This window comes from Prosopis cineraria, unplaced genomic scaffold (genome assembly GCF_029017545.1).
Source record: "Prosopis cineraria cultivar Desert tree isolate PC_DT_omini unplaced genomic scaffold, ASM2901754v1 PC4, whole genome shotgun sequence".
NCBI classification, from domain to species: Eukaryota; Viridiplantae; Streptophyta; class Magnoliopsida; order Fabales; family Fabaceae; genus Prosopis; species Prosopis cineraria.
The window spans coordinates 10,284,603-10,312,352 of record NW_026555335.1 but is presented as its reverse complement, the minus strand read 5'-3'; the positions used below and the strand labels follow the sequence as shown (position 1 = coordinate 10,312,352).

The window sequence follows — 27,750 nt, the reverse complement described above, 5'->3', positions numbered from 1 at the left end:
AATATAAATATAAATAAAATTAAAAGTTTATTCTTTCTTCTAACAAAATTAATGAATTAACTATTTTTTAGTAACAATTACATATCAATATTGATGGATTAAATCCCTTTGTAAACTTTATCCTGTGTTGGTTGGAACAGGGTAAAGGGAAATATCTGTTGCCATGTGCTGCCTCCGGTTATATATATATATAACACCTCAATCCATTCGCGTCCGTCTTCAATGCTGTCTGATTGATCCCTTTTAGCGCCACATTCCTTGCGTTGTCCTCTCAGATTCCCTAACTATGCCGATAGCTCTGCGACCCAATGAGAGCGTTACAATCTCAAGATCTGACTTCATCCATGGTGAGCCCTGCAATTCGATTCGCGATCGGAGCTTCTACCCTGAGCGTGACGACGATTCCGATTCCAGTAGCTTGTCTTCGATCGGGAGGAATAGTGACTCTTCGAGAGATTCTTCCGATCGTGAAGACTCCGGTGAGGTCGAGGTGCAGAGCTTGTTTAAGGGACCTTTGGAAACCGTGATTACTTTAGAGGAGGGTTTGCCTGGCAAGTAAGTTCTTTAGTGTATTTACTCTTCTGTGATTCAGTTACGTTCTGGTGTCCTGTCCTTCTAGCTAGTAATAATAGTGCGTTTCTATTGTATCATTGAATTTGTGTGTAAATTGTTGCCTATTCAATGGCTTAGTAATCGATGTATTTGGTACCGTTTTAGTAGTTTACCTTATATTGATTTTCCCTTGATTCTCAATGAATTCGAGTTCTTGGAATGAAAGTCGACGAGGACAAAAAAAAAAAAAAAGCTTGTATACATGTCCTTAACGCTTTCACTTTTCATTTCTTCCAGGTTCACTTTCGTTTGACAAACCCTTATTGGTTAGATTTGTCTTCATTCATTTCTTTGTTATTGTCATGCTGTAAGTGAATAGAAAAGACGGGCGATCCAATCGATTAGTTTGAGGTGTCTGTTGTTTTTGTATGCCTTTGTTTTAACACCCCTTTTTTTGGTACCATTCTTCTTGTCTTCTCTTGGTCTTAACATCTACTCAACTGTGTAAACCGCGTGTTCTCAACTTGTGTAGTCTATGGTTTTAGCTATGTAACAAATTTGCTGCAGTTATCCGATTTGACATGGATTAATAAAGTTATAGTTGTTTTATAGATGAGAGCATGTCTGAATAATTTTTTTATTGTGCCTTCAACGCATCACTGGTTCAGTCCCAGAAAAAAATGCATTACTGATGAACCATGGTTCTTTAACAGGTGGAAACGTTCCATTCACCTGTCTTTTATTTTATCTTCTTTCGAAGGGCAGCCATACGGACCATCACAATGCATGCCTAACTCATAAATTGAGTAGCATAGGATACTTATTCCATTTTCCATTTAGCATAAGCTTTTGGGGATGGTTTCTCACCCTTCTTGGCCGGCTATTAATTTCCCATTTAATTGATGTCGCTACTAATTATCTAGGATTCCGGAAATGGAGAATGAAAGTAAGGATTCAAACTCATTCTCTCTTAGAAGGAAAGAGCGAGACAATTTCCCCTTTTTGTTGCAGATACATCCCCACCATTTCTTTCTTCCCCCCTACTCCGCATTGAGTAGAAATTATCTCCACATCCATCTTTTTCTTTTCCTTTTATTTTATCTATTATTTTAGAAGAAAAGAAATAGATCAAGAACAAAAAGCAGAGGAGGAGGAGGAGGCCTGTGATTTGTATGGTTGAGTAAAGGGATGAAAGACTGGGTAATTTTCATGTTTGCAAAATTAGAATGCTACCCCATTGGGTGTTGGGAAAAGGGTAGGAGAAGAAACCAAAATGCTCTTTTGTCGTATTTGATTTGCTTGCTCAGATGTCATGTTAACAATGGAGTGGTGATGTGACATGTTTCACCTAACACGAGCTAACTTTGTTTATCGATTTAATGGTTTTGCTAACATAGTGGGTAAATTGTATGAACTTGGAAGTTTGGCCGGTCAATTGTCTACTTCTGAAGCTCAGAGTTTTGGATTACAGAAGCCCCTAAGGTAGTGTTTGGTTGGAGGGGAGGTAAAATTTTAAAAAATTTCCCCTCCCCTCCCCTCCCCTCAACCAAACAAAGCCTAAGTGGGAGTAGGTTATCTGCAGTTCAGCCAAAATTTATGTTGTGAATCTGTTTCTCTCAAGGTTTTAAGACTTTTAAGTTGTATAAATGCAGAGAGATAAAAATCCATGCAGATTTCTGTTTCTCTCGATGTTGATATGTTGATGCAGGGGTTGGATGTAGCTTCGGTTGAATTAGATTAAATGGCTAAATGCCATGTCTTGGAGACATGATATTTTCTGCCCGTTTTAGAAATCCTTATTTGGAAAGAAGGTTTCCAAGCTTCTATACCTGTCACTGAGAAGAATGACGTGCTCCTGTCACAAATCTTTCAAGCCCCCGTGCATTACACAGGGGATGTGCTAGTTAATCTCAACGTTGATCTGACAATACTCATGTGCGTTTTTTGGTGTTTGTTGCAGAAATTTTATATGTTTTTGCTGCACGGTGTTACGTGATGGGATACTTTCTGAACAAAAATAAGAAATAAAAAATCCTCCACTGTGTATCTATTACTACGTTCATAGATTTTTACTGCACAGCATTACATGATTATGTATTGGGGGTAATAAATCCTCCAACGTGTATGTAATATAGTGGGATCTGGTGGCAAATACTTTCAGGACTTCTTGCAAGTCTTGTCCAAGTTGACCAAGAAACTGAAACTTCAAACATTCAGTATTAATTTCTATTTTGGGGCATTCTTGAGTAGAATCATAAAAACTTACCTTTTTCTTAAATTAAATTGATCTCCTTCCATGTCTAGGAAAAATCAAGTATGAGCTTGCTTTTGCTGCAAGCTAACAATATTGCCAGCTCGCTGTAACACTTAAGCCTTTGTAAGATGCTTGCAGTCTTTCACCAACTATGGTCGTCTCATTTTTTCCCCATTTACCCCCTTCTTTATTCATGCTTTGGCTTGATGACGCCAATTCTTTAATGTTACGTTGTGAAATAATAAAATTTCCCTCAGCGATTTAGGACATTATTTGTTTCTCCTTTGTGTGTTAATCCACAAATTATTCACAATACCACAGATTATATCTTCTGGCAGGAAATATGTTCATTGAAGAAGCTAACATTTGCCATATCTGAAAAAAATATTAACTCCAGCTGCAATAAATGTGAGCTTTTTTTTATGCATCAAAATTCATATAAACTGTTTCATTTTTGGTGTTATCCAGGAAAGGCATTTCCAAGTTTTACAGTGGCAAGTCCAAGTCCTTCACAAGCTTATCGGATGCCACATCTGCATCTTCTATCCAAGACATAGTAAAACCAGAGGACCCTTATGCTAAGAAACGCAAGAATTTATTAGCTCATAACACATTTATGAACAGGAGCCGCAGTTACGCATCTAATGTTGGAGAAATATCAAAGCGATCAGTTAACCTCGGTCGAGGAACATCAACTGTCGCTTTGAGTAGCTCCAGTAGCAGTAGTAATAGCGAGGAGGGGACCTCAACGTCAATATCACCTCCTTCCTGTCTTCCGCCTTTGCACCCCCAGGCAAAAAAGTTACCGGCCAATGTGTCAAGACCTTGCCCTCCTAAAACCTCTCCTTGGAGATCATACTCCTGGTCTGACCTGCAGTCCGTTGCTTCTGAGGCTCATGATTTATCTGGCTTGGCAATTTGTAGTGGAGACAAAGGCAACAAAATACGCTGAAATTTTGACTGAGTTTTACTTATAATGTCAGTTTATAACGGGGGTTTTTCTAATTCAGTCATATTTCGGTTATGCAGTATGTATTATCAGAGCGACTCCTTCTGTCTTGATTGCAGAGGCTTGTATGTATACTAAGGATTACCATGTTATGAAATATACCTGAGCATTTTCTTTCTTTTGCTCGTTGGAACCTAATGATTGTGTTAAATTAAATGGAATATATTTGAGAAATCCTCCGGTGGGGATCGGTTCAAGGAAATTTGTGCCTATTACAAGGTAATCATCACATCAGGTGATTGATTATTCAATTCAAGATGAATTTGGATTGATAATTTACCCCCGGGAAAGCGTTTTCAAGAATAATTAGTTACATGCTAAAGCCTATTGCATGTTAGGGAGTGTTCATTTTGGGTGTGCAAGGTGGAACCTGTAGACATCTCGTGCTTGCTTCTCTTTGGTGAAGAGGGGAAAAGGAAATGCTTTTGGGGAACTTTTTAGGATGTAGATTCAGATTGTAAGTGTCTATATTATTTGAGTTGTTAAAATTTATATCAACAGTTTAGATAAACTCACTTATTCATTATCTTAAATAGAATATGAATTTAAAATCATTAATTTTGATTTTAACACTTTAGGTAATACAAGCACTCATTGCCTGTATTAGTATAATTACAAATTCAAATCCTATCTTGTAAGGTTAATATTCATTTCTTATAGGGGTAATTTTTAGTAATTTAATCATAGACCTAATAATTTTAAGTTTTAAAGTTTAGGATGATTATAATTTTTCTCACAATTATTAATTCAGTTTTTAAACTGAGTTAAAATAACTTTGTATTTTGTTTAGCTATAGAATTATAGGGATTGGTTTATTTTGAATTAAAAAATTATGAAGATTTACGTGCTTTGAATCAATAAACTATAAAAATTAAATTATTAAGTCAAAATTAAGATATTAGAATTAACAATTGAATAAAAATTTAAAGACTAGAAATTATACTTTTCTTAAAATTTAAAGTTTACTTATTTTTCTTTTTTTAAAATAAATAAACTCTTAATAATTAATGTTGGCAAAAAAAAAAAAAAACGGTTGAACCGATAATTAACAATTAAAGAAATTCTCTTGTGCTCCCTTTTTTTAACAATCGGTCGATTAGTGGAGACTGAAAAGCGTAAAGCGCCGGGCCGGGCGTCTCTGTGCGGAAGCCGCAGATATCGTGAAAAACATCATACTTTTTTCCCTTCTGATAATAAGTTCAAAGCCAGAAGTACGTACAACAAGAATCAAACTTCTGATTTTTCATCTGAGATAAATTGGCTTTATATTGAGTTAATTTTGCAGCTCTAACTGTTCAATATGGAATCGGGCTCGAGCGGGGAAGAACCCACTTCTTGGGATGAGCTATATAATATCAATTTGATGCCGTCGGAGTTCTTCTTCAAGTTCCGGAAGGAGATACAAGGTCTTCGAGTTGGTCTTAATATGGAGGTAATAGGAACTTCTCAGTTATCGGATGGTCTCGGGTTTATTTTTATAGTCGATTCAACTTCAATTGCGAGTGATTTAATGTTTCGTTTGACATTAAAAATTCCACTGAAGCTGGAACTATGCATAATCACGCAGTCAAGCGCTCACTTATTCCCGTTTCTGGTTCAATGTAAAAAGGTTTCTTGGTGTGAATGAGTTTGTTACTACTTTTTCATACGGTATTGCGCTAAGGATTGTTCTTCTTTTGCTAGAAATATGGACTTGCTTTTCTTTTGCGACATTGAATATCTGAATTTCTTTGTTTGTTATTTGTTTGCTGGGAACATTCATGGTGTTGCGGAACACATTTGCACTATAATTTCTTATCCTAATGTATATTGAATGAGATGCTAAAGATTTTATTGAGTTTACACGTTTAGACACCAGGGTTATGTAATTTTGGACCGTGTTTGCTATAAAAATCTGGGAAAAGTGGTGGATAATAATAAGGATAAACAAAAGAAGTTCTTATAATTTGTTTAGTCATGGACAAAAAATAACACAGCTGGGGCGGGACTGTAAAACTCTGTTTTTCAAGTCATTGATTTTGTTTGACACCATGGTTATTTGGATAACCACTCTGCTGTTGGCAATAGTTCTTGTTTATATACACTAGCGTAGTTTTTCACCTTTTCTTATTGAGGTTTGAATTTATTTGAACTACACCACATGCATCTTCTGTTTTTCCCCCCTTCAGTGCCTAAGGTTTAGTTAGACCTTTTCGGCATTTCTGCTTATGATTTGGAGCTTCTAGTGACTAGTGAATCTTATAGTGCTTGTTAGTTTCTAATTTGTTGAGATATTATTGTGGTGCAGTTCTACAATGCTCCATGCAATGAATATCAAGCAAAGCTTGTATTTAAGCCTTTGACACCTGAATGGAAGTGGAAATTTATTTATGAGCCTATTCATCATGATGTTCGCCTTCTCTCGAAAAAGATCCCAATAACCAAATTTCTGAATCTCCAGGTTTGATGATGAATAAATTCATTCCTTTTCTTGACTTTTGTCCATGTTGACTGTTGAAATATATGTCTACGCATAATTTTAAATATAACATTGGATGTGCAAGTAGAGTATCTATTGAATTCAACTGTAGTGCATCACAATAATGTTGATTGCTTCATAATTTTGTTTGAGTGTTTTAACCGAGATGAAAAGTGCAGGTTGGTGTGGGGCACAATTTTCAGATGCATGCTACTGGGTGGAAATGGAAGCTCACGACTTGTTTAGGTGGAGATGGTGTCTCTCGGATTCGAAATAAGACAACTCTTGGCTTGTTTCCTGGATTTGATTTACGGTTTGGATGGAGGGCAGATTATGTTCTTCCAGAACTTACTGGGCAAGTTTTATATTCTTTTTACTCTTTTTGAGGAAATGCTAACATGTTTAAAATCTGAGATGTATTCGCATATCATCTGCAAATATGACTCTGAGATCAATTTCAAACAGAGCTCTGGGAACTGGTGAACCAATGTTAAAGATGGACTCAGGACGATTACAAGCATCACTTGATAGAGTTGAGGCCATCTTAACCCACAGTGATGCTGATTGATTCAATCAAAGAATGGATGATAACAACAGGAGAAAGTAAACCAGGTATAACATTAATTCCTCCAAGGAAGCCCCGCAACGTGGGTTAAAAAATTGTAGCAGAATCCACTAACATGTCATGGGACGCATATTTAATGCTAGAAGATTAATCTATCAATTTCTCAGGTTTTGTTCTTTTAAACTTTGAAGAAACATGCAGTTGAGCCCGAGTTTATTTATAAGTATGCATCTTTGCGGAAAGTATGCATTATTTCACTATCTTGATGATGAATCTAAAAATCTAGTCATTGACAATTGAGAAGTGTTCATCATCCTCTGTAAGTTTTTGCTGGTTCTGGTAGGTATTAGGTGATGCAAAGGAAGAGAAGATTGATGATTGAGAACACATTTTCTGTTATGGTTGTCAAATGTGCATACATGGTTCTCTTCCTTTTTTGGGGGCCTGAAGTGCATACATGGTTTCCTAATAATAATGTTAATAAATGGCTTTACTAGGATCATTGTTTGTAAATGTGGCTGCATTTTCTTTGATTCAGACTTTGAATTTGAGATACTGCAAGATTTCTAGTTACTCCAGCATACCTCACTTTATTTGTACAGCACGGTTGGTGCGTGTTTCTTAGCTATTCCAGATCACCTACTTTTTGCATATCAGCATATATCATTTATGGTTGATTTAGGTCTTCTAAACTAATGCATCAAATATCTAAGAGTAACGTAAAAGAGTGAAAAGTTGAGAGGGTGGGTCTATTCTCCCCCAACCCCTCTCTCCTTTTTTGCCTGTTAATTTACGCTGAACTTTCTCTTTATCTCCTTCTGAATGCATAATATGTATTTATTTATTTATTTATTTATTAAATCCAGCGGAAGGACTTCTATCTATCTCATACTGGCTCTGCCTTATGGCAAGCAACGGGTAAAGCAGGATATATCTGCGACGAGGGAAATGGCAAAAGGAATTATAAAAAGAGGATATCCTTACTGGTCTTTGAAAGATATGTGTCAACTCTTTGATCTTTACACCTTCAATTTTTCAAAGTTTGGTATATATCAATGTGTCGGCGCATATGTGTGCTTTTGTGCGTCTACAAAACCAATTCATTAACAAAAACGTTTCCTCTACCCTTCATGATGTTTTCAATTTTTTATTATTCTTCTAGTACTGCGATTTATCCCTTCATTTTGAATCAAGCTTGGACACCAAGAGAACCTACTAGCAATATACGTTATTGTTGTTACTGACCATTAAATGAAGATACAAAATGTAGTCTTATCAAAAGAAACGATATGTTTGTGAATGAGGCTTTATTTTGATCTTTTACTGATCACTCCATTCTGAAGTCGATTATATTTCTTATATGGTCTTTGGTGTTTCAATCTTTGTTTAATTGATTCTCTCAGTGGATTGCTAACTTTCACTTTTTTTGTGAATGATGACAGACAAACCCATCGTAGTGTGTTCCCTCCTCACCCCTTTTGAATATTCAAGCCCCTTCGTTTCTCCCTCTTGGTTATCGAAATGAAATTGGTTACTGTCAACTTGCTCCAATTTCCAAATACTTGGATTTTTTTTTTTTTTGGGAGAATAACAGGTAGATCTCAAAATACTGAATTGATATCAAGCAAGTCGTTGACAAATTTTTTGAAAAGTAAGTTAAAAATATTAATCCGAATTATTATAAATGCAGGAGTTTCAACTACAAATGAACATTTAAATATCAAATGTAATTTTTAGACTATAGCAAAAATTTCTATTTACAACTGTTTAAATTGATATTTATAATTTATTTTATAAATTTTTTGTTAGAAGCCTAACTGTCAATAATTCTTTTTTTTGGGACCTAATTATCATTTTCTCTATTTTTTATTTTCATTTTAGAGAAAAGGAGTTTAATTTTTATAGCATATAGTAGAGCTCCAATTTAGTTGCAATCATACGTGAGAGAAGATTATGAATATTTTATTTTTTTTTAAGAAGAACTGGTTCAGTGAAGCTTCGAGAATTCAAGTGCACTAGCTTATTTATTTTAATATTAGTTTCGTCATATGAATTTGTGAATTAGAATTATAATGCCCTGTTCATGATAGATTGTGATTTTCATTGATTTAAAGTTATTACTATTTTAATCTCATATATCAAATCAAAATGAAAACTGAATGTAGCTCGTATACAATGATTAGAGACTTGTAAATTTGCAGTTCGACTAGTTAGAGTTTTCTACTATGTATATAATGATCAGTGAACCTTAAATTTCACATTTTTACCCTCACATCAATCAAAAGATATAAAACTCTATGGAAGTTTCCCAGCATTTAGAAGTAGTAACGCGTTTCACCTCAGATTAAACATTATTATAGTTTTCACTAATTTTTTACCTGACGTGATCTAAACAAAGAATTTTTTTTTTTCTTTCGGTAATAAACCATCCAGTGTATAAAAGCGAATGATTTCGACTAATGGATTGAGCAAAGTCAAGATTCTTTTAAATGGAAACTTTATTATCAAATGTTGTTACGTTTTTAGTTTTTGCATGAGCACCTGATATTCTAGACCCATTTCACTCAAGCTATGAGTAATGTTGCTGCACTTTTAGAGTTTGCACTTGATACACGTGTATTTGAGACCCTCATTCTTGCAAAATGTCATTTGGGCCCTAGGAGCATGTATCTGAGTATGCCCCACCAAAATACTCGCTGCTTCTGGGCCATAGGTCCAGGCATTATAATATTTGAAAGCCTGAAATGAAGACTGGAGGGAAAAATTACAAATTAACATCCTCCAAAGTCCAAACCTTAAAGTTGATAAAAGTGGGCCCTCTATTTTGGCCGTTACATTCATCCCCAACGGCTACATTTTCAATTCCTTAACTATAAATCCAAATTCTCCTTCATCTTCCACCTCAAACTCAAACAAAACCAAAACTCCCAGACATCACACAAATGGCTCCATCGTCGTTGTTGACATCATCATCATCATCTTCTAAGCTCAGAAGAAGCACTTGCTCCTTCACAAGCCTCCTTCTTTCCTGCCTCAACTTCACTCTCTTCATTCTCTCGGCCTGCTCCTTCGCCCCCACCGTCCTCCTCCGCATGCCGCCAACCTCGTTCGGCATGGCCTTCCTTCTGGTCTCCGCAATCTCCCTCCTCTCCTCCTTCATCGGCTTCTACTCTCAGCTTACTCACTTCTGCTTCATCACCCACACCTCCCTCCTCCTTGCCTCCGTGATCTCCCTGGTCCTCAGCATCCTTGCCTTGTTCACCAAAGAGGCAGCGAGCCTCTCCCTCTTCAAGTCGGCGCGAGACCCGAAAGAGGCCAAGCTCCTGGTGAGGCTGGAATGTGGAGCTCTCATGGCCATTTTGATGTTGCAGATTGTGGTTCTGGTGTTGAGCTGTGCAGTGCATAGCTGCTTGGTGAAGGAGTATCAAGAATTGGAAGCTCAGACGGAGGCGTCAGCCAGGAAGAGGAGCAGGAGGATGGCGAGAGTGCAGGAGGAATCCATGGCGAGTGGCAACAAGATTGCAGAAGTGAAAGAGAAGGAGTTTGATGAGAAATTGAAGATCAAGTATGGGCAATGGGTGAAGACTGATTTTGAACCATGAGGAGTCTTAAAAGTCTTAGTTAGCTTCTCTGCGACTAATGATCACGTCTGTGTCTGTGGGTTGGCTCTGGAGGTGTACAGTTTTCTGAGAAGTGGTTGATGTTCCTATGTTGGTGTTTTGTTGGTTGGTTTTTGTGGTGTCGTTTATTAGGGTCACTATGGGTGTGGCCTTTAACTGTGCGAGAAGCTACGAATTTGGCTTTTCTAATTCTTATATATTATTTTGAATTGAGTCGAAAAGTTATGAGAATGGAGAAATCAGTCATGTGCTGCTGCTAAATATGGCTGACTCGATGCTTGTTACTTCTAATAACATTTATGTTCTAATGTGAAGGAATTTGGGTTTGACGCTTGGACTCTTAAAATTGAGAGGAGGCTCGGTCATAACTCTCATTTTTCAGTTATAACTTGGACGCAGCGAGCGAGCTAATCATCTCATATATTTGCTTCTCTACAAATATGTTCATAAGATATTTTCCAATGTTTTAAAATCAAACTTCAGATCGCATCAATTATGCAAAAGGCTGGATGGTCTTGATTATTTAATCTGGAAATTGTTTCCATAGAGTCATCATACACTCTCACTTTTCTTTCAACATAGTTTTAGGTTTTCATGGATACTCAACATCTTTACCCCAGTGTCAGGGTAATACCCCAACTTCTTTATGAATATGTATCTCTCACATCCATGTTTGTTGTACTAGGATTTTTTGCAAAGTAGCTTTATTATTAAGATTATAATGTACCTAACAATGATTTTTGATAAGCTAATTAATTATAAGGTAACAGAGCAAATTATCCCTAAAGTTTAGGTTAAATAACACAATAGACTTTGAACTCCTTTTTGATCCTTCACAAGTAGCTTTATTATTAAGATTATAATATACTTTACATTGATTTTTAATAAGCTGATTAATTATAGAGTAACTAAGAAAATTATCCTTAAAGTTTAGGTCAAGTAACATTATAGACTTTTTGGTCCTTTGCAAGTAGCTTTATTGTTAAGATTATAATATACCCTAGCATTGATTTTTGATAAGTAAATTATCCCTAAAGTTTAGGTCAAGTAACACCATAGACTTTAAACTTATTTTTGATCTTTTGCAATAGCTTTATTATTAAGATTATAATATACCTAACATTGATTTTTGATAAACTGATCAATAATATAGCAACTGAGCAAATTATATTTGAAATTTAGGTTAAATAATACCATGGACCTTGAACTTATTTATTGTGTAAATTATTTTCTCAACTTTTAAAAAACAGTGCAATTTGACTCCTATAATTAATAAAAATTAATATTGATTGTTAATTGACTAAAAAATGATTGAAAAAGATCACAAAATTATAGAACAAAACCAAAAAATTATAATAAATGATTCAAAAATTATAAATAAAAATCCAAAAAAATTACATAAGTTTTTTAATCAATTAAAAATTAAAATTAACTTTTGTTAACTATAAATAACTATACATTATTTTCAAAAATTGATATAATTATTTATATAATAAATAAATTAATGATATATGGTGCTATTAGATTTAAAAATTAATGGATAATTTGTTCGTAACATCAGCACTAGTGATAATTAAAGCATATGGCATGCTATCCCTTAATAATTGGTGCATAATTATGATGTTTGTTCATGAATTATTAAACATCATGGTCTAATTTTTTTAATGAAAAATATCCTATGAATGGAATCTTTGAACCCTATCCGTAATCCATATTCTACTAAACAAGAGGAACATAAAAAAAAATTAAAATTGGGATGCCGTCATGCCGACGTCTTGAACTTTTTTTAACAGGATTTATGATGGGACAGCTTTTGCTGCAGAACAAAAACCACAAGTGCTGATGGTTTTGTTGCGGGAACCCATGTTCCCAAATAATTATTTTTATATTCAGACCGGTTTAGTTTTGGAAAATTACAAACAGGTCCATTTAAAAAAAATTAATTATTATAAATTTCATTAATAATTAAACTAAGCGATATTGAGAACTGAATAAATTTTACAGTAATTAATTTTTTTTAAATTTTAATATAATTTTTTATTTTTTTATTTTACATAAATAAGCATTTTATATGTTGGCCAGGGAGAAAAAAAGGATTTGCTCAATGTACAAAATTCTTGAGTGTAGGCTTTTTTTTTTTTTTTTTTTCAACTTAGTCATCAACATGTTAGGATCTATTTTTTCGCCATAAAAAAGAAAACAACATGGCAAGATTCAAACGGGTACAATTCATAGACAAAGTAAACATGACATTGATAATGATGGCGAAGTTAAGACAAAATAATCTTAACAAAAACCATATTCCTATATGCAAATGGGTAAAATTCATATTATGATTCATCATTTTTTTTTTGTGTAATACAATATCTTAAGTTTGAAAGTTACATATTAGATTCAAATGTTGCTGAGCCCAATCTACTAGCTTCAGTTACCATTTTTACTAATTAAATCTATTTTTCATATATTTACATAATTACATTATGAGTCACGTTATTGGTAACAACATGGAAAAATCAAAAATCTCTATTCCTAACACATTAGCACGAAAATGGTACAGTGAACGTGAAAAAAAGAATTGTTGCGTAAATTCACTTTCATGTCAGATACTAATAGACGAGCCTAAGAATACAGTTGTGCTGACGTAACTAATACTGTAATTCATACATTAATTAAGACTTAACTAACTATGCAACTACTCGTACAGTTTAAAAAGTTTGTTATTTAGATAAAATCCTATAAAATTACAGTAACTTTTTTTACCTCTAATAATATCAGTTAATATTATAATAATGATAGATAAAATATGCAATTAATATATTTTTTTTTAAATAAAAAAATTATCTAACTATTTAAAAATATTATGACATCTTTTATATTTAAGGATAAAATAAATTTTTAAAAATATTTTATATACAAAGACAAAAACGTGACAAACTAGTTTACTTATTAACTAAGTACATTTAGACTTTACTAACTAATACGCACGTGCTGTATAAGGCCCTCCACTTGCGTCTGAAAATATCTTTGTGCTATTGATAATTGCAAAGCATGTCATGCATGGTTAAAATTTGAAAACTAAAAAGACGGGAATTCCCCGTCCACCTAAAGTTAAGAGAAAATTACTCCTTGTCCTATAAAAACATTTATTATTATATAAAGTTCACAAAATATTTTAAAATTTTAAATTCTGTTCATTTACAACTTAACAAAAAGATATTTACAACTTATAAAAAAAATAATAACTTACAATAATAAATTATAAATATTCATTATTCAGTTATAACTACCCCTTATTAAGTTATAAATGCATAAAATTTAAAACTTGATAAGTGTCTTTGTATAAGATTTAAGTGTAATTTTTTCAAAAATTAACATTTAAGAAGAAATATAACCAACGAAACCATCCCAGTTGTATGGCCTTGTTATATATTTGGTAAAAAAATTTCATTGCTCTTTATAGTTCTAACCTGACTTAGATTTAAATTATTGCAAACTTTGTTAACTTTTCCTACCTTAACATGACACCTCTAAAATCATTGAACACCTGAATCAATTAGTAAGAGATTGTTCTTACTAATTTAAATTAGTTAAAGTATTAGTTTAAAAGTTAATGATCAAAACTATAATGAAACCATGATCAAGTATTCAAGAGCGGAGCTAATAATTTTTATTAAAGGAGCTAATATGATAAAATATATGTGATAATTAAAGAAAAGTTATATATATATATATATATATATCATTGACATAATTTAAATATTTTAACATATATATTTATATTCAATTTTACACATGTATAGCAATATATGTGTATATATATATATATATTAAGTTTTATTTATTGATTTTTTATGGTATAAAAATCATTAGTTATTAGGTTTATGATTAATGGTTTAGAAATTTTCTTCTTAATATAAATTATTATTAAATTGATAAAAATTTTATTATCCCTATAAGCATTAAATGATTTAAATACATTATTAAAATTTAAAGTTTTGTTCTCAATATAATAAGATACATTACTTGCTTATTAAATTAAATTTATTATTTAATTCTTTCAATTTATCATTGTAGTAAGCAAATATATATCAACATATTAACAATGCTTAATTTTTATAAAATCTTTATGTCAATGAGATCGAATTATATTAAAGTAAAAATTATTCATATCATAAATTTTAATAACTTGAATATTTAAAAAAAGTAATTTTTTTAGAAAAACATTTTCACCAAATTTCTAACTTTTGAATTAATAATTTTATGATAGATATCAAACACATAACATTCAACATATCTTGATATTTTTGTTGCGATGCCTAACAAAATTTGTTAATAATAATTTTTACAATTTCTCTCATTAAATATAAAATGAAAACAAAATAAAATGACATCAGTATTTTAAGAGCATGTATAGTATTATCTTGTTGAAAATAAGTAAATCCTATGACAATTGTATATTTAAATTACTGAAATAATTACTCTATATATATGTAAAATATTACATATAAAATTAAAACAAGGATTTCATTTACTATTTTATAATTTCTATAATGTGTTAATTTGAAAAAACTAAAAATATATAATCTTTATATTTTATTTTAAAAAAATTAAAATATTAGAAGGGCCGTGATTCTTGCCAATCCCCCCGCCACCACTGCAAATATTTCATAAATTAAAGAACTTTTGACTTGACCTTCTAACAAGCATCCTGACCTAATTTATTAGGTCAGTTAATACACTAATTTAATACTTTATCGGGTAATTGGACCTGAATTTCCATGCTATGCTATGAACTCAAACTCAATTTTTCGCCATTCTAAGAAAACCGGAGGAGGGACCAACTTAAAAATAAAGAAATAAAAAGAGTTGGCTGTGAAAAATCACCCATATGCCCCATGCCGATCGATTAGATTAAGGGGATCTGTATTTTATCCATCAATCCATTATCCCCTCACCCGTCACACTCACACCCTTCCGTTTACGTCAAGTCTCTTTCCCTTCTCTCACCAATGAAGCATCCATCGCTACTCTTCTTCTGTTGATTTGGATTGGGAGCACATGCTTTCTGTATTCTGTTTTCTCTGCCTTTTGATTTCGATTCACCTGGCCGCCGTATCAATACTGCACCAAGATTTCGATCCACAAGTAGACTCATTCCTTCTATTCGAGGTTTTCAAACAAAATAGCATTAGCTTTCCTTTTTTCGTACCTTAAACCCTTGAATCCGGAAGCATGCCTCCTATGTACACAACTTCAATTCAAAGATTCAATTTCCAAGGCTTCTTCTTTAATGGCCGTCCGATTGGTCACAATTGCCCGAGTATTGCTGCTTCATGGACTATGTGAGTTTCGATTTTCTGTTTCCTTGAATTTTCCGTTATTCTGTGTTTGTTGAAGCTCAACAGTGATGGTTTCTTTTCTCTCTGTAACATCCACAGGACAATGAGGGATTCTAAAAACTTCTCCAGTGGAATGAAGAATACCATGGAAGACCATTCAGTTTCAATGCCACCTACCCATAAGGGGGAAACTCTAAGGTCTGGCGATCTCCGTTTCGATCGATTGCAACCGTCCGATCATGAATTGGTCGGTGATAATATACTTGAGTTTGGCCAATTTGTTGCTCGAGAAGCCGTGCTTGATGAAGAGTATTGGGTATGTCATTGATTGAATAGAAACTAAAACTACGTTGTAAAAGGCGTGAATACTATCCAGCTTGATGGAGTTTTTGCTTGGTTCCATATAAAACTTGTTAATTTATTTATGCGATTTTTTTTTTTTAAATGCTATGGCAGACAGCAGCCTGGCTAAGGGCAGAAAGTCACTGGGAGAATCCAACACTTGCACACCATGACGTCCGGTATATTATAATTATCCTTTCATAAGCGTCCTTGGTTTCCACTTTCAGGTTTCATTTATTAATAGGATTGTTAACACCTTTGCGTCGTGAAAAGAACAATGACGAGTTCAGAGAACACTTTGTTTTGCTTTTCTAAAAGCTCACAACCAACTAAAATCAAGATGGTTATTATATAAAGTCAAGCTTTGCTTTGAATTACAGTGAAAAGTTGGATGCACTGAATCTTGCTTTGCTTTTTCTTCAGATACATTCATAATTACAAAATGAGATTTGCAAACCAGGTAGGAGTTTGTGCTAATTCATTTGTTCACTGGACATAAACTGTGTACAATGGACTGTCTTTCATGAATTTCTGAAGAGGGCTTTCTATTACCTTAGGAATTTAATGCTCTAAAGAAGCGGTGCCAAATGCAAAATGAGCAGAAATGCACCTGCATCATTGCGGTAAAAATTCTCACATCTTCTGACTCGGTTTAAAATTACAGGCTGCAAATATACTAAAATTGCGCTGATTTAATGAAAAATAATGATTAGCCTTGTATGTTTGTGTTTAACCTTATGTTGTTTGGAGTCAAGTTTATCAGGTGAAGAAGGAGCAGAAGAATGTAAAACGCCCAATATTGAAGAGTGTTGTAGGAACGCTTGATTTGAATATCCGATATTTGCTGCAAGGAGAGACTTTTCCTGGGGTATAACGCCTTTTCTAAGATACAGCTACATCTACTGACCTTTGACTAGACTGATTTTGATGCCCTCAGGCATTTGGTATGCCATTATCTTAATTTTGGTATCTCGGACGACATTCAAAATGCTTATGGTGTACACTGCTATTATAAGATAACACCAGGGTGATATCTCACACTTTTCAAAAATTTGGAGAATCTTGCATCACTTTGATTTTGGCTCTATTATCTTTTATAGAAAGAACCACGTGTTTCCTTTTAATGATAATGTCCAATTCATGCAAACATACTCTTTTAAATACCAATTTTTATATCCTTGTATCCCATGTACCGTGAAAGGGGAAATGACTATGTATCAAGCATCTTAATTGTATTCATTTGTGCAGGAACGGGCTAAGGCTCCTCGATTTTCCAGCATCAACAGAACAGCACCAAGCAGATATGGCTACGTTGCAAACGTGTGTGTTGCCAAATCAGCTCGTCGTCAGGGTATTGCTAGCAACATGTTGTCCTATGCTGTTGAATCAGCAAAATCTAATGGTAGTTCCGAAGTTAGAGAGTTGACTCCTTTAAACACACAACTAGCTGATGACATATCTGTGAATCATGAAAGGGAACTTACCGTATATTCCATGATCCATTGAGCAGGTGTGGAACAAGTATTCGTTCACGTGGACAGAAAAAACACAACTGCACAGATGCTGTACCAAAAGATAGGCTTTGAGGTAAGCTCAAATGCTCTACACAATCTTCTCTACTTCCTGCATTGATCTCTTGAAGAGTTTTCCTTTTATACAAAAAGCAGTAATGCAGCTTTGTTCGCTTTTCAGATGGTTGAGATGGCAAACTCTCGCTTGTTGCAGGAGCAACTATTCTTGCTTCGTTTGCGGACATAAATACTATGCATTATTTTGTTTCTGAACAACCGTAAAGTTCCAAATGGCCTTAGCTTCCGTCTCTCCACGATTATTGGAGGTATAACGTTCTAGATTGTGCTGTAATTAGCTTTTCATTTTATTTTTCTCCATTGTAAAGGAAAATGGTTTGTCAGTCTATTAATGAATCAAGTTTCAGAAAGACCAAACATTGTATGCTTTCAGAGGTTGATGAAAGCCATCAGTGTCACCCCCAATGATAATAATCAGAACACTGGTGCTTGCCTCCGGTTTCTGCATGTTCCTTTTTATATCTCGTTTCTTTCTGGTGTGTATGCTGAATATGAACAATCACTGGGCAGATTATGATACAAAATAAAATGCTTGTAGTAAAAGCCTAAAAGGCAAAATCTACTCCTACAAATGAGAATAATACAGTGAATCACTTGATGTAGAAGCATTTACAAAGGGGAAGGACCAAAAAGGACCACCTACACAGAACCATTCAGTTAGGGCCACGTTAATGAAGAGTTTTTGACTGTGCTAGTTCAAGTTTCTAGTTCTGGAAAATAACATAATCTAATGATGCCAAATCCTATATCTGATCAAATTTTGTCTGCGATCCTAAGTGGCTGGAGAATAACGCAAAGCACCCTGCCGTTCAGGATGTGGCACTTTGACATGTCGTAATAAAGGTGACAGCCTGCAACCAATGATCTTAACCTCCCGATTAGAGTGGCCACACAGAAAAACTTCTGTTATCTGCAAAATAATCTGTAACATGTAAAGCAACTGCTCCATATTTTTCTTTCCATGACCAAATAGATTTTGATCAAATAACTAATTTAAATGAATGAAAAGATACCTGGGTGCATCCAAAAAGTTTAAGCAACCTCAGAGACAAGCAGCTATCGACAATGAAGCCCAAATAATCATCTGTGAAATTTCGGCACCATGACAGATCCAGAGTATGCAATTTTTTTGCACGGCTTGCAAGTGACAAGGCTGTGTGATGGCCAACCTGGTGGATGTATACATGTATAATTATACGTAGACCAATTTAACAAGATCACTCGTCAATCCACTTCCTCGTTTTGTGAATTCATTTTTAAGAAAGGTGAATTAAAAAATCGAACAATTGAGAGAGTGTGTGTGCAGAATAAAGACCAAAAGTACGAAACTCTGACCCCACCATACACACATTGCCCTAGATATCTTCTCTCTCTGCGTGGCACGGAAGAAAGAAATAGAATGACTCCAAATTTTCTCAAACATCAAAATAGTAAATCCTATTAAATCCATCTGAAACGTGTACTTAGAAAACAAGGCTGGAGCCCAGTAAATATTTTGAAAAATATTAAAATAACAAATTATTGTATGTCTTTTATATATATTCTCCATCCAATTCTTAATATAAGATAATTTTTGATAATTTTTTATTTTTAATATAAGATAAAGTTAAAGTAATTAATATTTTTTCTAATTTTATCCAATGTTTACACATTATCGTTTGACTTCTTAGACAAGTTATTAAAGCTATTGATAGAAAAGAATGACAATATTGAAAAGTTACATTTTTTTAACAATCTTAAGAATACAATACCATTTCCTAATAGATACGTTTAAGTTCACCCTATATTAAGGACAGGGGAAAGTATATCTAAAGCACTTTTAATTGTCTTATTGGAATCATGAGAGTAATTAAATTATTGATGTTGCTTGAAAATGTTAGAAATTTTCTAGTTTATTTTTATTAAATGCATGATCTTTTAAAACACTTTCTCTCTCATATCTAACTTATTACTCTACTAATAAAAAGTCTGAAAAGATAAAAATGGAAGAAAGTAAAGAAGAATGAAGTGACTTGTAAAAAGAAAAAAAAAACCACCAATTTTTTGTAGAAGGTAACTTGTATGCAAGACCAGGAGGGAGTAATGTCCATGACCCATGAATAGTGTGATTTTTATAAATAGTGATGATGATTAATAAACATAATCCGTTTACCAATTACCTCAAAGCAGCCTTACCAACGAAAAGAGAGTCTTAGAGTCAGAGAGAGAGAAACAACGTACCTTCTTCACATTATTGAGTGAAAGTTCTTCCAAGTGCACTCCACTTGTCTCCAGAAAAGCGGCTATTGCTTCATCACTGAGATACGACACAAGTTCAATGTGTTGTTCAACGGTTTGGAGGCATGGAAATTACATGATAATAAAATGTACTTTTTGCCCTTTTAAAAAAAAAAGAAAAGAAAAGGGAAAGCAAAAGATCAATACAAGATGATCTCAATTTCCTGAGTACTTAGGAAATGTGTGTTTATTGCTACAAGTAAAGATTCAGATCCATTGGAAAACATGCTCTCACCCTTCCAAAAGCTGGAAACTTGGAAAGCTAAAAGGCCACTCAGACATTTCTAACAGTACATGTACATGGAAGCAAAGCAAACTATCCTAAAACTTTAACAAGTTAGAAATTCTGCCGAATCAATTCTGGAAATGAACAAATTGGTGACAGGCAAGAATGGCAAAGCATAAATGAGTGCATGACCAAAATTAAAATGTCAGATTAACAAAGGACGCCTAGCAAATGCATGATGATGATGAAACACAGCAGGGTACAGAGAGGAGAGAGAAAACACCTGAATGGATTGCGGCAGAGTTTCAGTGTATGAAGTGCCGGGCACCCATTTGCAAGATATCCAATGGATGAATCCGTCAATTTGCACAAGTTCATAAGATCAAGTGAGCATAATCCAGGACAGAATTCAGCAATAATTTTAACTGATGAGTCAGTCAATTTTCTACGCATCAAGAAATACAAATTAACATTTAAGACACAAACAACTTCTGACAATATCACAACCTAAGGAGACATTCAAATTTAACACAATGGTTACTTACTCGCAATCCCGCAAAACAAGTTCCTTTAAATTATGACCGCGCGCAACAACGAAATCATTGACAAATTCATCAGAAACAGTCTGGATGCCTGCCACTGACAAGACTTCTAAATGATCAAGGCTCTGCAGTTCTGGCCCAATCAGTGCAGCATCAATGCTTTGACAATCATCAAGATACAGCTCTTTCAGAAGTGATCCTAATGAAAATGACTCAGCCAAAGCATGTATACTGGCAGATGTGAGAAGGGAGCATTGGCTAAGATTTATTGATCTAAGTTCTGGAACAGACAAAACTAGACCACGCAACCCCCTGTCTGAAACACGGCATGCACCACTGAGGGATAGGCTAGTTAATCTAGGTAACTGCCTCGGCGATCGAGCTAAAGTATCAAGTATCACATGATCTGACATACAGCGCCCACACTGATCAAGTTGCAATACCTATTCCACAGATGAATGAATAAATTAGTTTCAGGTTTGCTTCCAATTCAAATGAAAAGGTGGCACTCAGAGATATCTGATGAGTTGAGTCAAGTATTTAGTTAGAGTTTGGTCAAGTTTTTAGTATAGTGAACATGAACGCTAATGGAAAGGGAGTCATCCAATGCTGACCAGAAACCAGATCATTTAAAGGGCAATAAGATTGTCCTACTGTTCTCAAAAACTGTAGCTCACCCATAAAACAGATTAATGAGAATAAAACTGAATATGCTAAGAGTATTTTAGTATATCAACCACTTGAGAGATTATCCAAAATGCAGCTGCAGAAGGACAATAAGAGTTAAGTTCAATCACACCAAATGCCTATGCCAAGCCAAAACGAAATTGGTAACCAAGCTCTTATAAGCCTTTTTTGCACCCATCATAACACAAAAGGCAATCCTATATATATATATATATATATATTTTGGGAGGGGGGTGACAGCAAATGCCTCCAACGTCTTTCCAACACAGATCAAACATCACTTTGATATTTTCATGTTCATTAATATATCTCAGTTATTCTATGATGTGAATTAAAAATCATACTTAGAGAACGTACTGAAACATGAGGAAATTGCACACTATCCAAAATACTGAAAGTTTGAGTATCAAGCAATTCAAGGAACATACCACCATATTAGTAGTGTCACAAGATTGAAAAGCTGTTACAAACTGTTCCTCAGTCATCCAAGAGCAATCTGTTAGCCTAATCTCTGTGGGGGTTCCAGTAAGAAGAAGTTCAAGAAGCTGAAAGTTCATTTTTCGAGAATCGCAGAGCAAGTGACAAAGTTTGTGCTTCAGAGCATCAGGGACGTTTTCAAGGGAAACAATTGCATCAGCATTCTTGGCAAGTAAATCAAGGGATAGCTCTAGCAGCGAGGGGGCCGAGACTCTTGCACATACTTGCTCTTGATTACTCCTGGGAACCCAATTAATGGATGCAGGTAAACTTTCTGAAGACTTGCAGCCCATTTGCCCACTTTTCGTTTCTCGGTTTCTAATTGTTTTCATGGCTGTGGAGAAAGGACCAGACCATTCTTCAATTTGAATTGCCCCGGGAGAAGCACGACTATCTTCTTGAGCTGGTGTATAATGAGCAAAGCGAGAAGCATGTGTCTTTGCTATATGCCGGAAATCTTCCATGAGTTCTGACCTTAAAGCTCTTCTTGCTTTGTTAGCATTTCTCCATTTTTCTTGATCTCGTAAGACTACATGATTATAAGCTGAATGGGAGGCATCTGAATTTTCGTTATCAATGAAATTGAACAATTCGGGTTCCAATCCTAAATCAAATTCAAACTTGAAGGGGAATAAATCGCCATTGTCCAGTGCTCCCTTCCCTTTCTCTTCTCTGCTGAATCTCCTCTGACCACCATCATCATTATCAACCCAATTGGGTCCTTCATTCATATTTGCAGTAACAATGTCCTTTTCGTTGTTACCACTAGCACCCACCTCTTTCACGCCACTTTCATCAGCCTCGTCAGAATCCAACTGTAACACATCAACCGAGTTAATAAATTCTTTTTTTACTGTATAACTAGTAGTATCTTGTTTTTCATATTCGAAGAACAAATTCAATATTTCAATGGATAGTGATTCATCCTTCTCGCATTCTTCATTTCCTCTACATTCTTTTCTAATGCGTTTAGCACTACTACCCTCTTCGCCAGGCCAACCCTTCCCAGTCTCGTCTTCATGATTCAAAGAATCCAATGCTCTCTTGAGTAAATTCTTGTCTGATTGCAAATTCAGGAAGCGTTTGGGCCCGTCACCTCCCTTACGTTCCGGACAATCAGACAAGACTGCTTTTTCCTTCGACCCAGACCACGGCGAATCTGTTCTTGATCGGTCTTGACCCGTAAATGACACATTCTCACATATTCCCGAGTTGGGTCCCTTCAAAATGACCCCTTTCTCAACCTTTTCATCAGTTTCCAAAACTTTAGACCCAGTGGCACCCGAATTTAAACCCATTCCTTGATCGTCCAATCCACCCATAGTAGGAGCATCAGACGTTGCAGCAATTTCTCTACCCACTGAGAACCAAGTATCATTGAATAAAGAGGGCGATTCTGTGGCCAGTAATCTATCGAAATCGAAATCGAATTCAGGCGCGCCACGGGGACTCGGAGTCGGGGAAGAAGAAGTGAGCCCAGTAATCGGGGTCGCTGTCTGTGGGTCGGATTTGGGAGAATCAGAAGAAGGGGTAGGCATGAGTGAAGGTAAAGAGATGGAAGAGGAAGAGGAGAGTTGAATTGGGCGTGAATTTTGAAGAGGCCGTTAAGGATTCAATAAAGTTTTGGCTTTGAGTGCGACCATTTCCGAAGGACGTGAAAAACTCAGAAATAAGGATTGAGAAGTCGCTCCGTGAATGCTAAGGAAGGAGGGAAAGCAGTAAATTTTGAGGTACGCTCATGGTACATTTCATGGACTTCTTCGGTTCTCCCATATGGTTTTTAAAATAATAATAATAGAATAATGATAGGCATGCTTGGTTGGTGAATTTTCATTTTATTATTTTTTATGTTTTAATTGTAATATTTAATATTTATTCGTCTAAGAAAGATGCTAATAATATTCTATTAAAATATTCTTACTTTTTTATTTTGTATTTGACTTAAATTACATATTTATTTACTTATTGTTAGGAGAAGATTCATGCTGCACCTATCATTAATTTTTTTTATTAGCAAACACAATTAAAAAAAGGCATATTGGACTTCTTTTATTGGACAGTTATAAGCATAATTGCATATTGTCTGATAAGCACAGATGGAGAAGAATATTGAATAGTTATAATCGGATATATATTGGACTGTTAACTTAAAAATTGTCTAATATGCGTTCATAATTTTAATATTTTTAATTTTAATTACATATTAGATGATTAAACAATATAAGCTATGTATTATATGGTTATCATCATTGCTGTCCAAACATCCCTCATTTTAGGTCACGTATTCCGATAGCTCATTGAATAAGTTCAAAGAACCTTCTAATATTGGGTTTCAAATATCAAACAGCTCATTTAATTGTCCAATATTTATTTTGTAAATATATGACAGCTTCATGATCGCCTGTAATCTTTCATCATAACTTTAAATAACTGTCCAGTATTTTTTTTTTAATAGTGAAAGGACAAAGTGTAAACATAGTTTTTTTTAATTAAAATTCTAAAGGGGCTTTTTTAAAAACAGAACAAAAGTTTGAAATGGATGGAGTGTATATATACATTATAGTTATTGTATCTTGAAAAAAAAAATTAAACTATTTATCTTTGACTTGTATTTTTTTATAAACAACTTGTTAATTTTTATTATTATTCATTTATCTATTATTAGATTACTCTATATGAAGTCAAGAATAAAAATTAAACTTGAAGAGCTACTCGTTTAAATTTATTTTTTTATTTAGCTTCAAAAATTGATTATTTTTTAAAAAAATCAGGTTTTAAAGCTAGTCCTATTCATCTTGAGACCCTCCAAGCTCAATTTTCTTTTTTTTCCCTCCCCATTTCAAAGCACACAGTTTGGCTTTGGCACTTGAAGAAAACCTTAAGCCTACATTGAGACACACTTGAGACTTGACTCTATAGATATGCTCTCCCTCTTGGCCATTCATCGCTCCTCAAGATCTTGACCTCTCACCATCCTCACAATCTTAGCCTCTACTCCCTATCAGCTCTCAATCTCGATAGGGGACTCATGATGCTCTTGCCCCTCACTCACGGTCTCTAATTTCTAATTCTTGGCATATCCTCCCTTATGATACTTGTTGCTCAATCACAATGCTCTCTCCAATTGCATCTTTCTCCTTCGAACTTCATTCTTCCTTTTGCTTTCATTCTCGGCGTCCCTAATGGTGTTCTTGCCTCTACCTTCGTTGTCAACATCCCTAGTACTCATCATCCTTGACAATGTTCTTGCTTTTGTTCTCATGCTTAGCATCATTGGTGCAAGAAGATGGGTTCCATTGATGCTGAACTGAGGTTGCTAGCACTAGGAAAGGTGTTTGATTTTTGCCCCTTTTTCTACTTTATGCTTCTTAGTGTGTGGCATTTCTTGGTTTGGAAGGTGGTAATATCTAATGCATAGTGGATTTTAAGAATGATACAGGATAATATACTGTGTTGATGAACAAGATTGGATTGGATATTGAGAGCAAAATGATAATATCGTGTTGTGATTTGATCATGATTCTGAATTTATTAAATATTTATTTATTTTGAATTTGAAGAAATTTCAATTTATAATGCTATAAACTATTATATTAATTTTTTTAAAAATTTTAAAAAAAATGGATTTATGGGCTCAACATTAAGTCTTTGAATAAGAATTGAATTTCAAAAATCACTCATTTTTTTTTAAAAATCAAATTTAAGAGCCTAAACTTATAAGAATTGAGTTTATATAGGTCAAGCTCATTCATTTTTATTTTTGAGTTTTAAATTTATATATCACGATTTTTTTGTTTGGTTTTTTTTTTTGTATAAATAAGAATATGTCAAACAAAATTAACCGCCAGAGTCCAGAACTCATCAAAACCCTTAACGACAAGGTTTTATTTTTTATTTTTTGACCTGGACTTAACGTCAAGGTTTAAAAGCACTGATGATATTGAATTGATTTGTTGATGTGATATCTTTGATAGTTGTTAGTACGGAAAGGTTGCAAGAAAGCGCGCAACAAAGTTTTTTTCTTTCACCCTTGCTCAAAAAAAAAAAAAAAAGAAGTTTTTTTATTTCACCCACGTGGGCGATAAAGTTCGTTTAACTACAACGTTGGCCCCATCGTTACGTGAGTTGAATTTTTTTTTTTTTTTTTGGGAATGGAGCCTCCAGTGTTCTAGGCATGTTTCATGCTAAGCTGAGAGAATTTAAAAGACTCGAACTTGTTTGATTCAAGCTGGGATAAAATCTTAAGAGATACGTTAAAATCTTACATAAAAAAATTAATTATTATAAAATTTATTGATAATTAAACTAAGATTAATTATCAATGACCTTAATTTAATTATTAATAAATTTTATAATAATTAATTTTTTTTATATGAGAGTCATATGTAATTCTTCCTACAATCTTTTCAGAGTAAAAATTCTATGACCAGTGTTGCTACATTCTTCGAGCTCAACCTCAAAACTTTTAGTTAAGATAATAATCTTGTAAAACTCTGTTACCAATTAAATCAAACTTTTGGTAAGAGAAAAATATGATTTTGGGTTCTTAAATTTTGTTCAAGTTTTGTTATAAATTTTTATACTTTTTTCAGTGTTTCAAATTTTTATACTTTTTTTATATTTTAAGTTCCTATAATACAGTTCATAAAGAACCTAAAACACACAAAAAATGTATAGAAACTTGAAACAAAAAAAATTAAGAATTTAAAGTAAAATTTAAGTAAAGTGTGAGTATTTAAAATTATATTTTTTCAATAATTACAAGGTGAATTTTAGTTATGGATATTGATGAATTTTTTTTTAACATAAACAAAGTATCCCATCTTTTAAACAAAAGCAGGCTCAACATCACTAATACCTTGTTTTTTGTGTCCATTAAGTGTAGTATTTAAAATTAGATAAATGTAGCTATAGTTGGATCAGTAAACCACTGACCTCTTATCTTAACTGGTTTAATAAAATATTTTATTTATGAACAATTTAATTATGTTTTGATTATAATTTTAGTCATTCATCTTTAAACCAATATACTCCTCTGGTCCAATTTATAGGATAGAGAGAGAAAATTTAATCCTATTTATATGACACTTACCAATTTTCAATACTCCTTTTTATATTTTTGTCCTTATTAAATGTTTTGAATAAAAATATATATATAATAAGACTTAAAAATATTTATTAGAGATAAAGATAAAAATTTATTAAATGTTTAGATATAGTTAATGATATTCAAGATTTTTTTGAATTTTAGTGAAACATGCTAAAAGTGACTTATAAATAAAATTAGAAGCGTATGTTTAAAAAACCTAATAATGATATAAATATTTGCTAACTGTATCGAACTTTCTTAGTTATTAATGCTAATATTTTATCCACCACAGTATGCAAATACATACACAGTACAGAATATATAATTTTAATTTAATAAAAAAACATAACAATTAGGGAAAAAAAAGAATAATCGGAAAAAAGGCCATAAATGACCAAGTAATTATTAGATCATTCATGGTAAAATATAATTTTAATCCCGAAGGACCCATAACAATTCCATAAAAGCCTAGGTGCAATGAAATTAGATTTAATACACTTTGGTAAAATCAATGTTCATTGAACTCACAAATCCATGACACCAAGCACGCATGAATTAGAATTCCCCTTTTAATTTTGTTTATTATTAGGAAAATATTTGGATTTACATTATCATAGGACCTTCCAACACATGCCAGGGCAAATCCAGCTCTTTTCTTTTTTTGGGATAAAATTCCACCTCTTCGAATGGGTTGGCAAAAAATAGGCATTTATGTAACCCCTCA

General features: G+C 33.7%; 5 protein-coding genes across 9 annotated transcripts; 4 read left to right on the top strand and 1 right to left on the bottom strand.

Moving 5' to 3' along the window:
• The first annotated feature begins 204 nt into the window (after window positions 1–204).
• LOC129309681 (protein OXIDATIVE STRESS 3 LIKE 1-like) lies at window positions 205–3,933 on the top strand. The gene is made up of 2 exons (XM_054951346.1): window positions 205–555; window positions 3,275–3,933. The coding sequence occupies exons 1-2, from the start codon at window positions 287–289 to the stop codon at window positions 3,756–3,758; spliced, it is 753 nt and encodes a 250-aa protein (XP_054807321.1). The 5' UTR covers window positions 205–286; the 3' UTR covers window positions 3,759–3,933.
• A 955-nt stretch (window positions 3,934–4,888) lies between these two features.
• LOC129309737 (uncharacterized) lies at window positions 4,889–7,964 on the top strand. Of its 3 annotated transcripts, none has more exons than XM_054951425.1 (6): window positions 4,889–5,026; window positions 5,101–5,247; window positions 6,103–6,255; window positions 6,453–6,628; window positions 6,739–6,885; window positions 7,705–7,964. In XM_054951425.1, exons 2-5 carry the CDS (start codon window positions 5,116–5,118, stop codon window positions 6,839–6,841), a joined length of 564 nt encoding a protein of 187 aa, XP_054807400.1. In that variant the 5' UTR covers window positions 4,889–5,026; window positions 5,101–5,115; the 3' UTR covers window positions 6,842–6,885; window positions 7,705–7,964. The 3 variants fall into 3 exon arrangements, with proteins under 3 accessions (XP_054807400.1, XP_054807401.1, XP_054807399.1); XM_054951426.1 differs by lacking the exon at window positions 7,705–7,964 and adding an exon at window positions 7,182–7,688; XM_054951424.1 differs by lacking the exon at window positions 7,705–7,964 and having other exon boundaries at window positions 6,739–7,688.
• Window positions 7,965–8,719: 755 nt separating this feature from the next.
• On the top strand, window positions 8,720–10,789 carry LOC129309736 (uncharacterized). Its single transcript, XM_054951423.1, has one exon. It carries the CDS (start codon window positions 9,781–9,783, stop codon window positions 10,438–10,440), a length of 660 nt encoding a protein of 219 aa, XP_054807398.1. The 5' UTR covers window positions 8,720–9,780; the 3' UTR covers window positions 10,441–10,789.
• A 4,626-nt stretch (window positions 10,790–15,415) lies between these two features.
• LOC129308721 (uncharacterized) lies at window positions 15,416–18,189 on the top strand. Its single transcript, XM_054950051.1, has 9 exons — window positions 15,416–15,800; window positions 15,897–16,113; window positions 16,254–16,318; window positions 16,563–16,599; window positions 16,697–16,762; window positions 16,903–17,007; window positions 17,388–17,541; window positions 17,650–17,726; window positions 17,832–18,189. The coding sequence occupies exons 1-9, from the start codon at window positions 15,691–15,693 to the stop codon at window positions 17,895–17,897; spliced, it is 897 nt and encodes a 298-aa protein (XP_054806026.1). The 5' UTR covers window positions 15,416–15,690; the 3' UTR covers window positions 17,898–18,189.
• A 111-nt stretch (window positions 18,190–18,300) lies between these two features.
• On the bottom strand, window positions 18,301–23,684 carry LOC129308720 (uncharacterized). 3 transcript variants are annotated; one of them, XM_054950048.1, is made up of 6 exons: window positions 21,889–23,680; window positions 20,777–21,216; window positions 20,515–20,676; window positions 19,949–20,024; window positions 18,742–18,897; window positions 18,301–18,650 (listed from the first exon to the last, which is right to left on the bottom strand). In XM_054950048.1, exons 1-6 carry the CDS (start codon window positions 23,473–23,475, stop codon window positions 18,501–18,503), a joined length of 2,571 nt encoding a protein of 856 aa, XP_054806023.1. In that variant the 5' UTR covers window positions 23,476–23,680; the 3' UTR covers window positions 18,301–18,500. The 3 variants fall into 3 exon arrangements, with proteins under 3 accessions (XP_054806023.1, XP_054806024.1, XP_054806025.1); XM_054950049.1 differs by having other exon boundaries at window positions 18,301–18,638; window positions 21,889–23,677; XM_054950050.1 differs by lacking the exon at window positions 20,515–20,676 and having other exon boundaries at window positions 21,889–23,684.
• Between the last annotated feature and the right edge of the window lie 4,066 nt (window positions 23,685–27,750).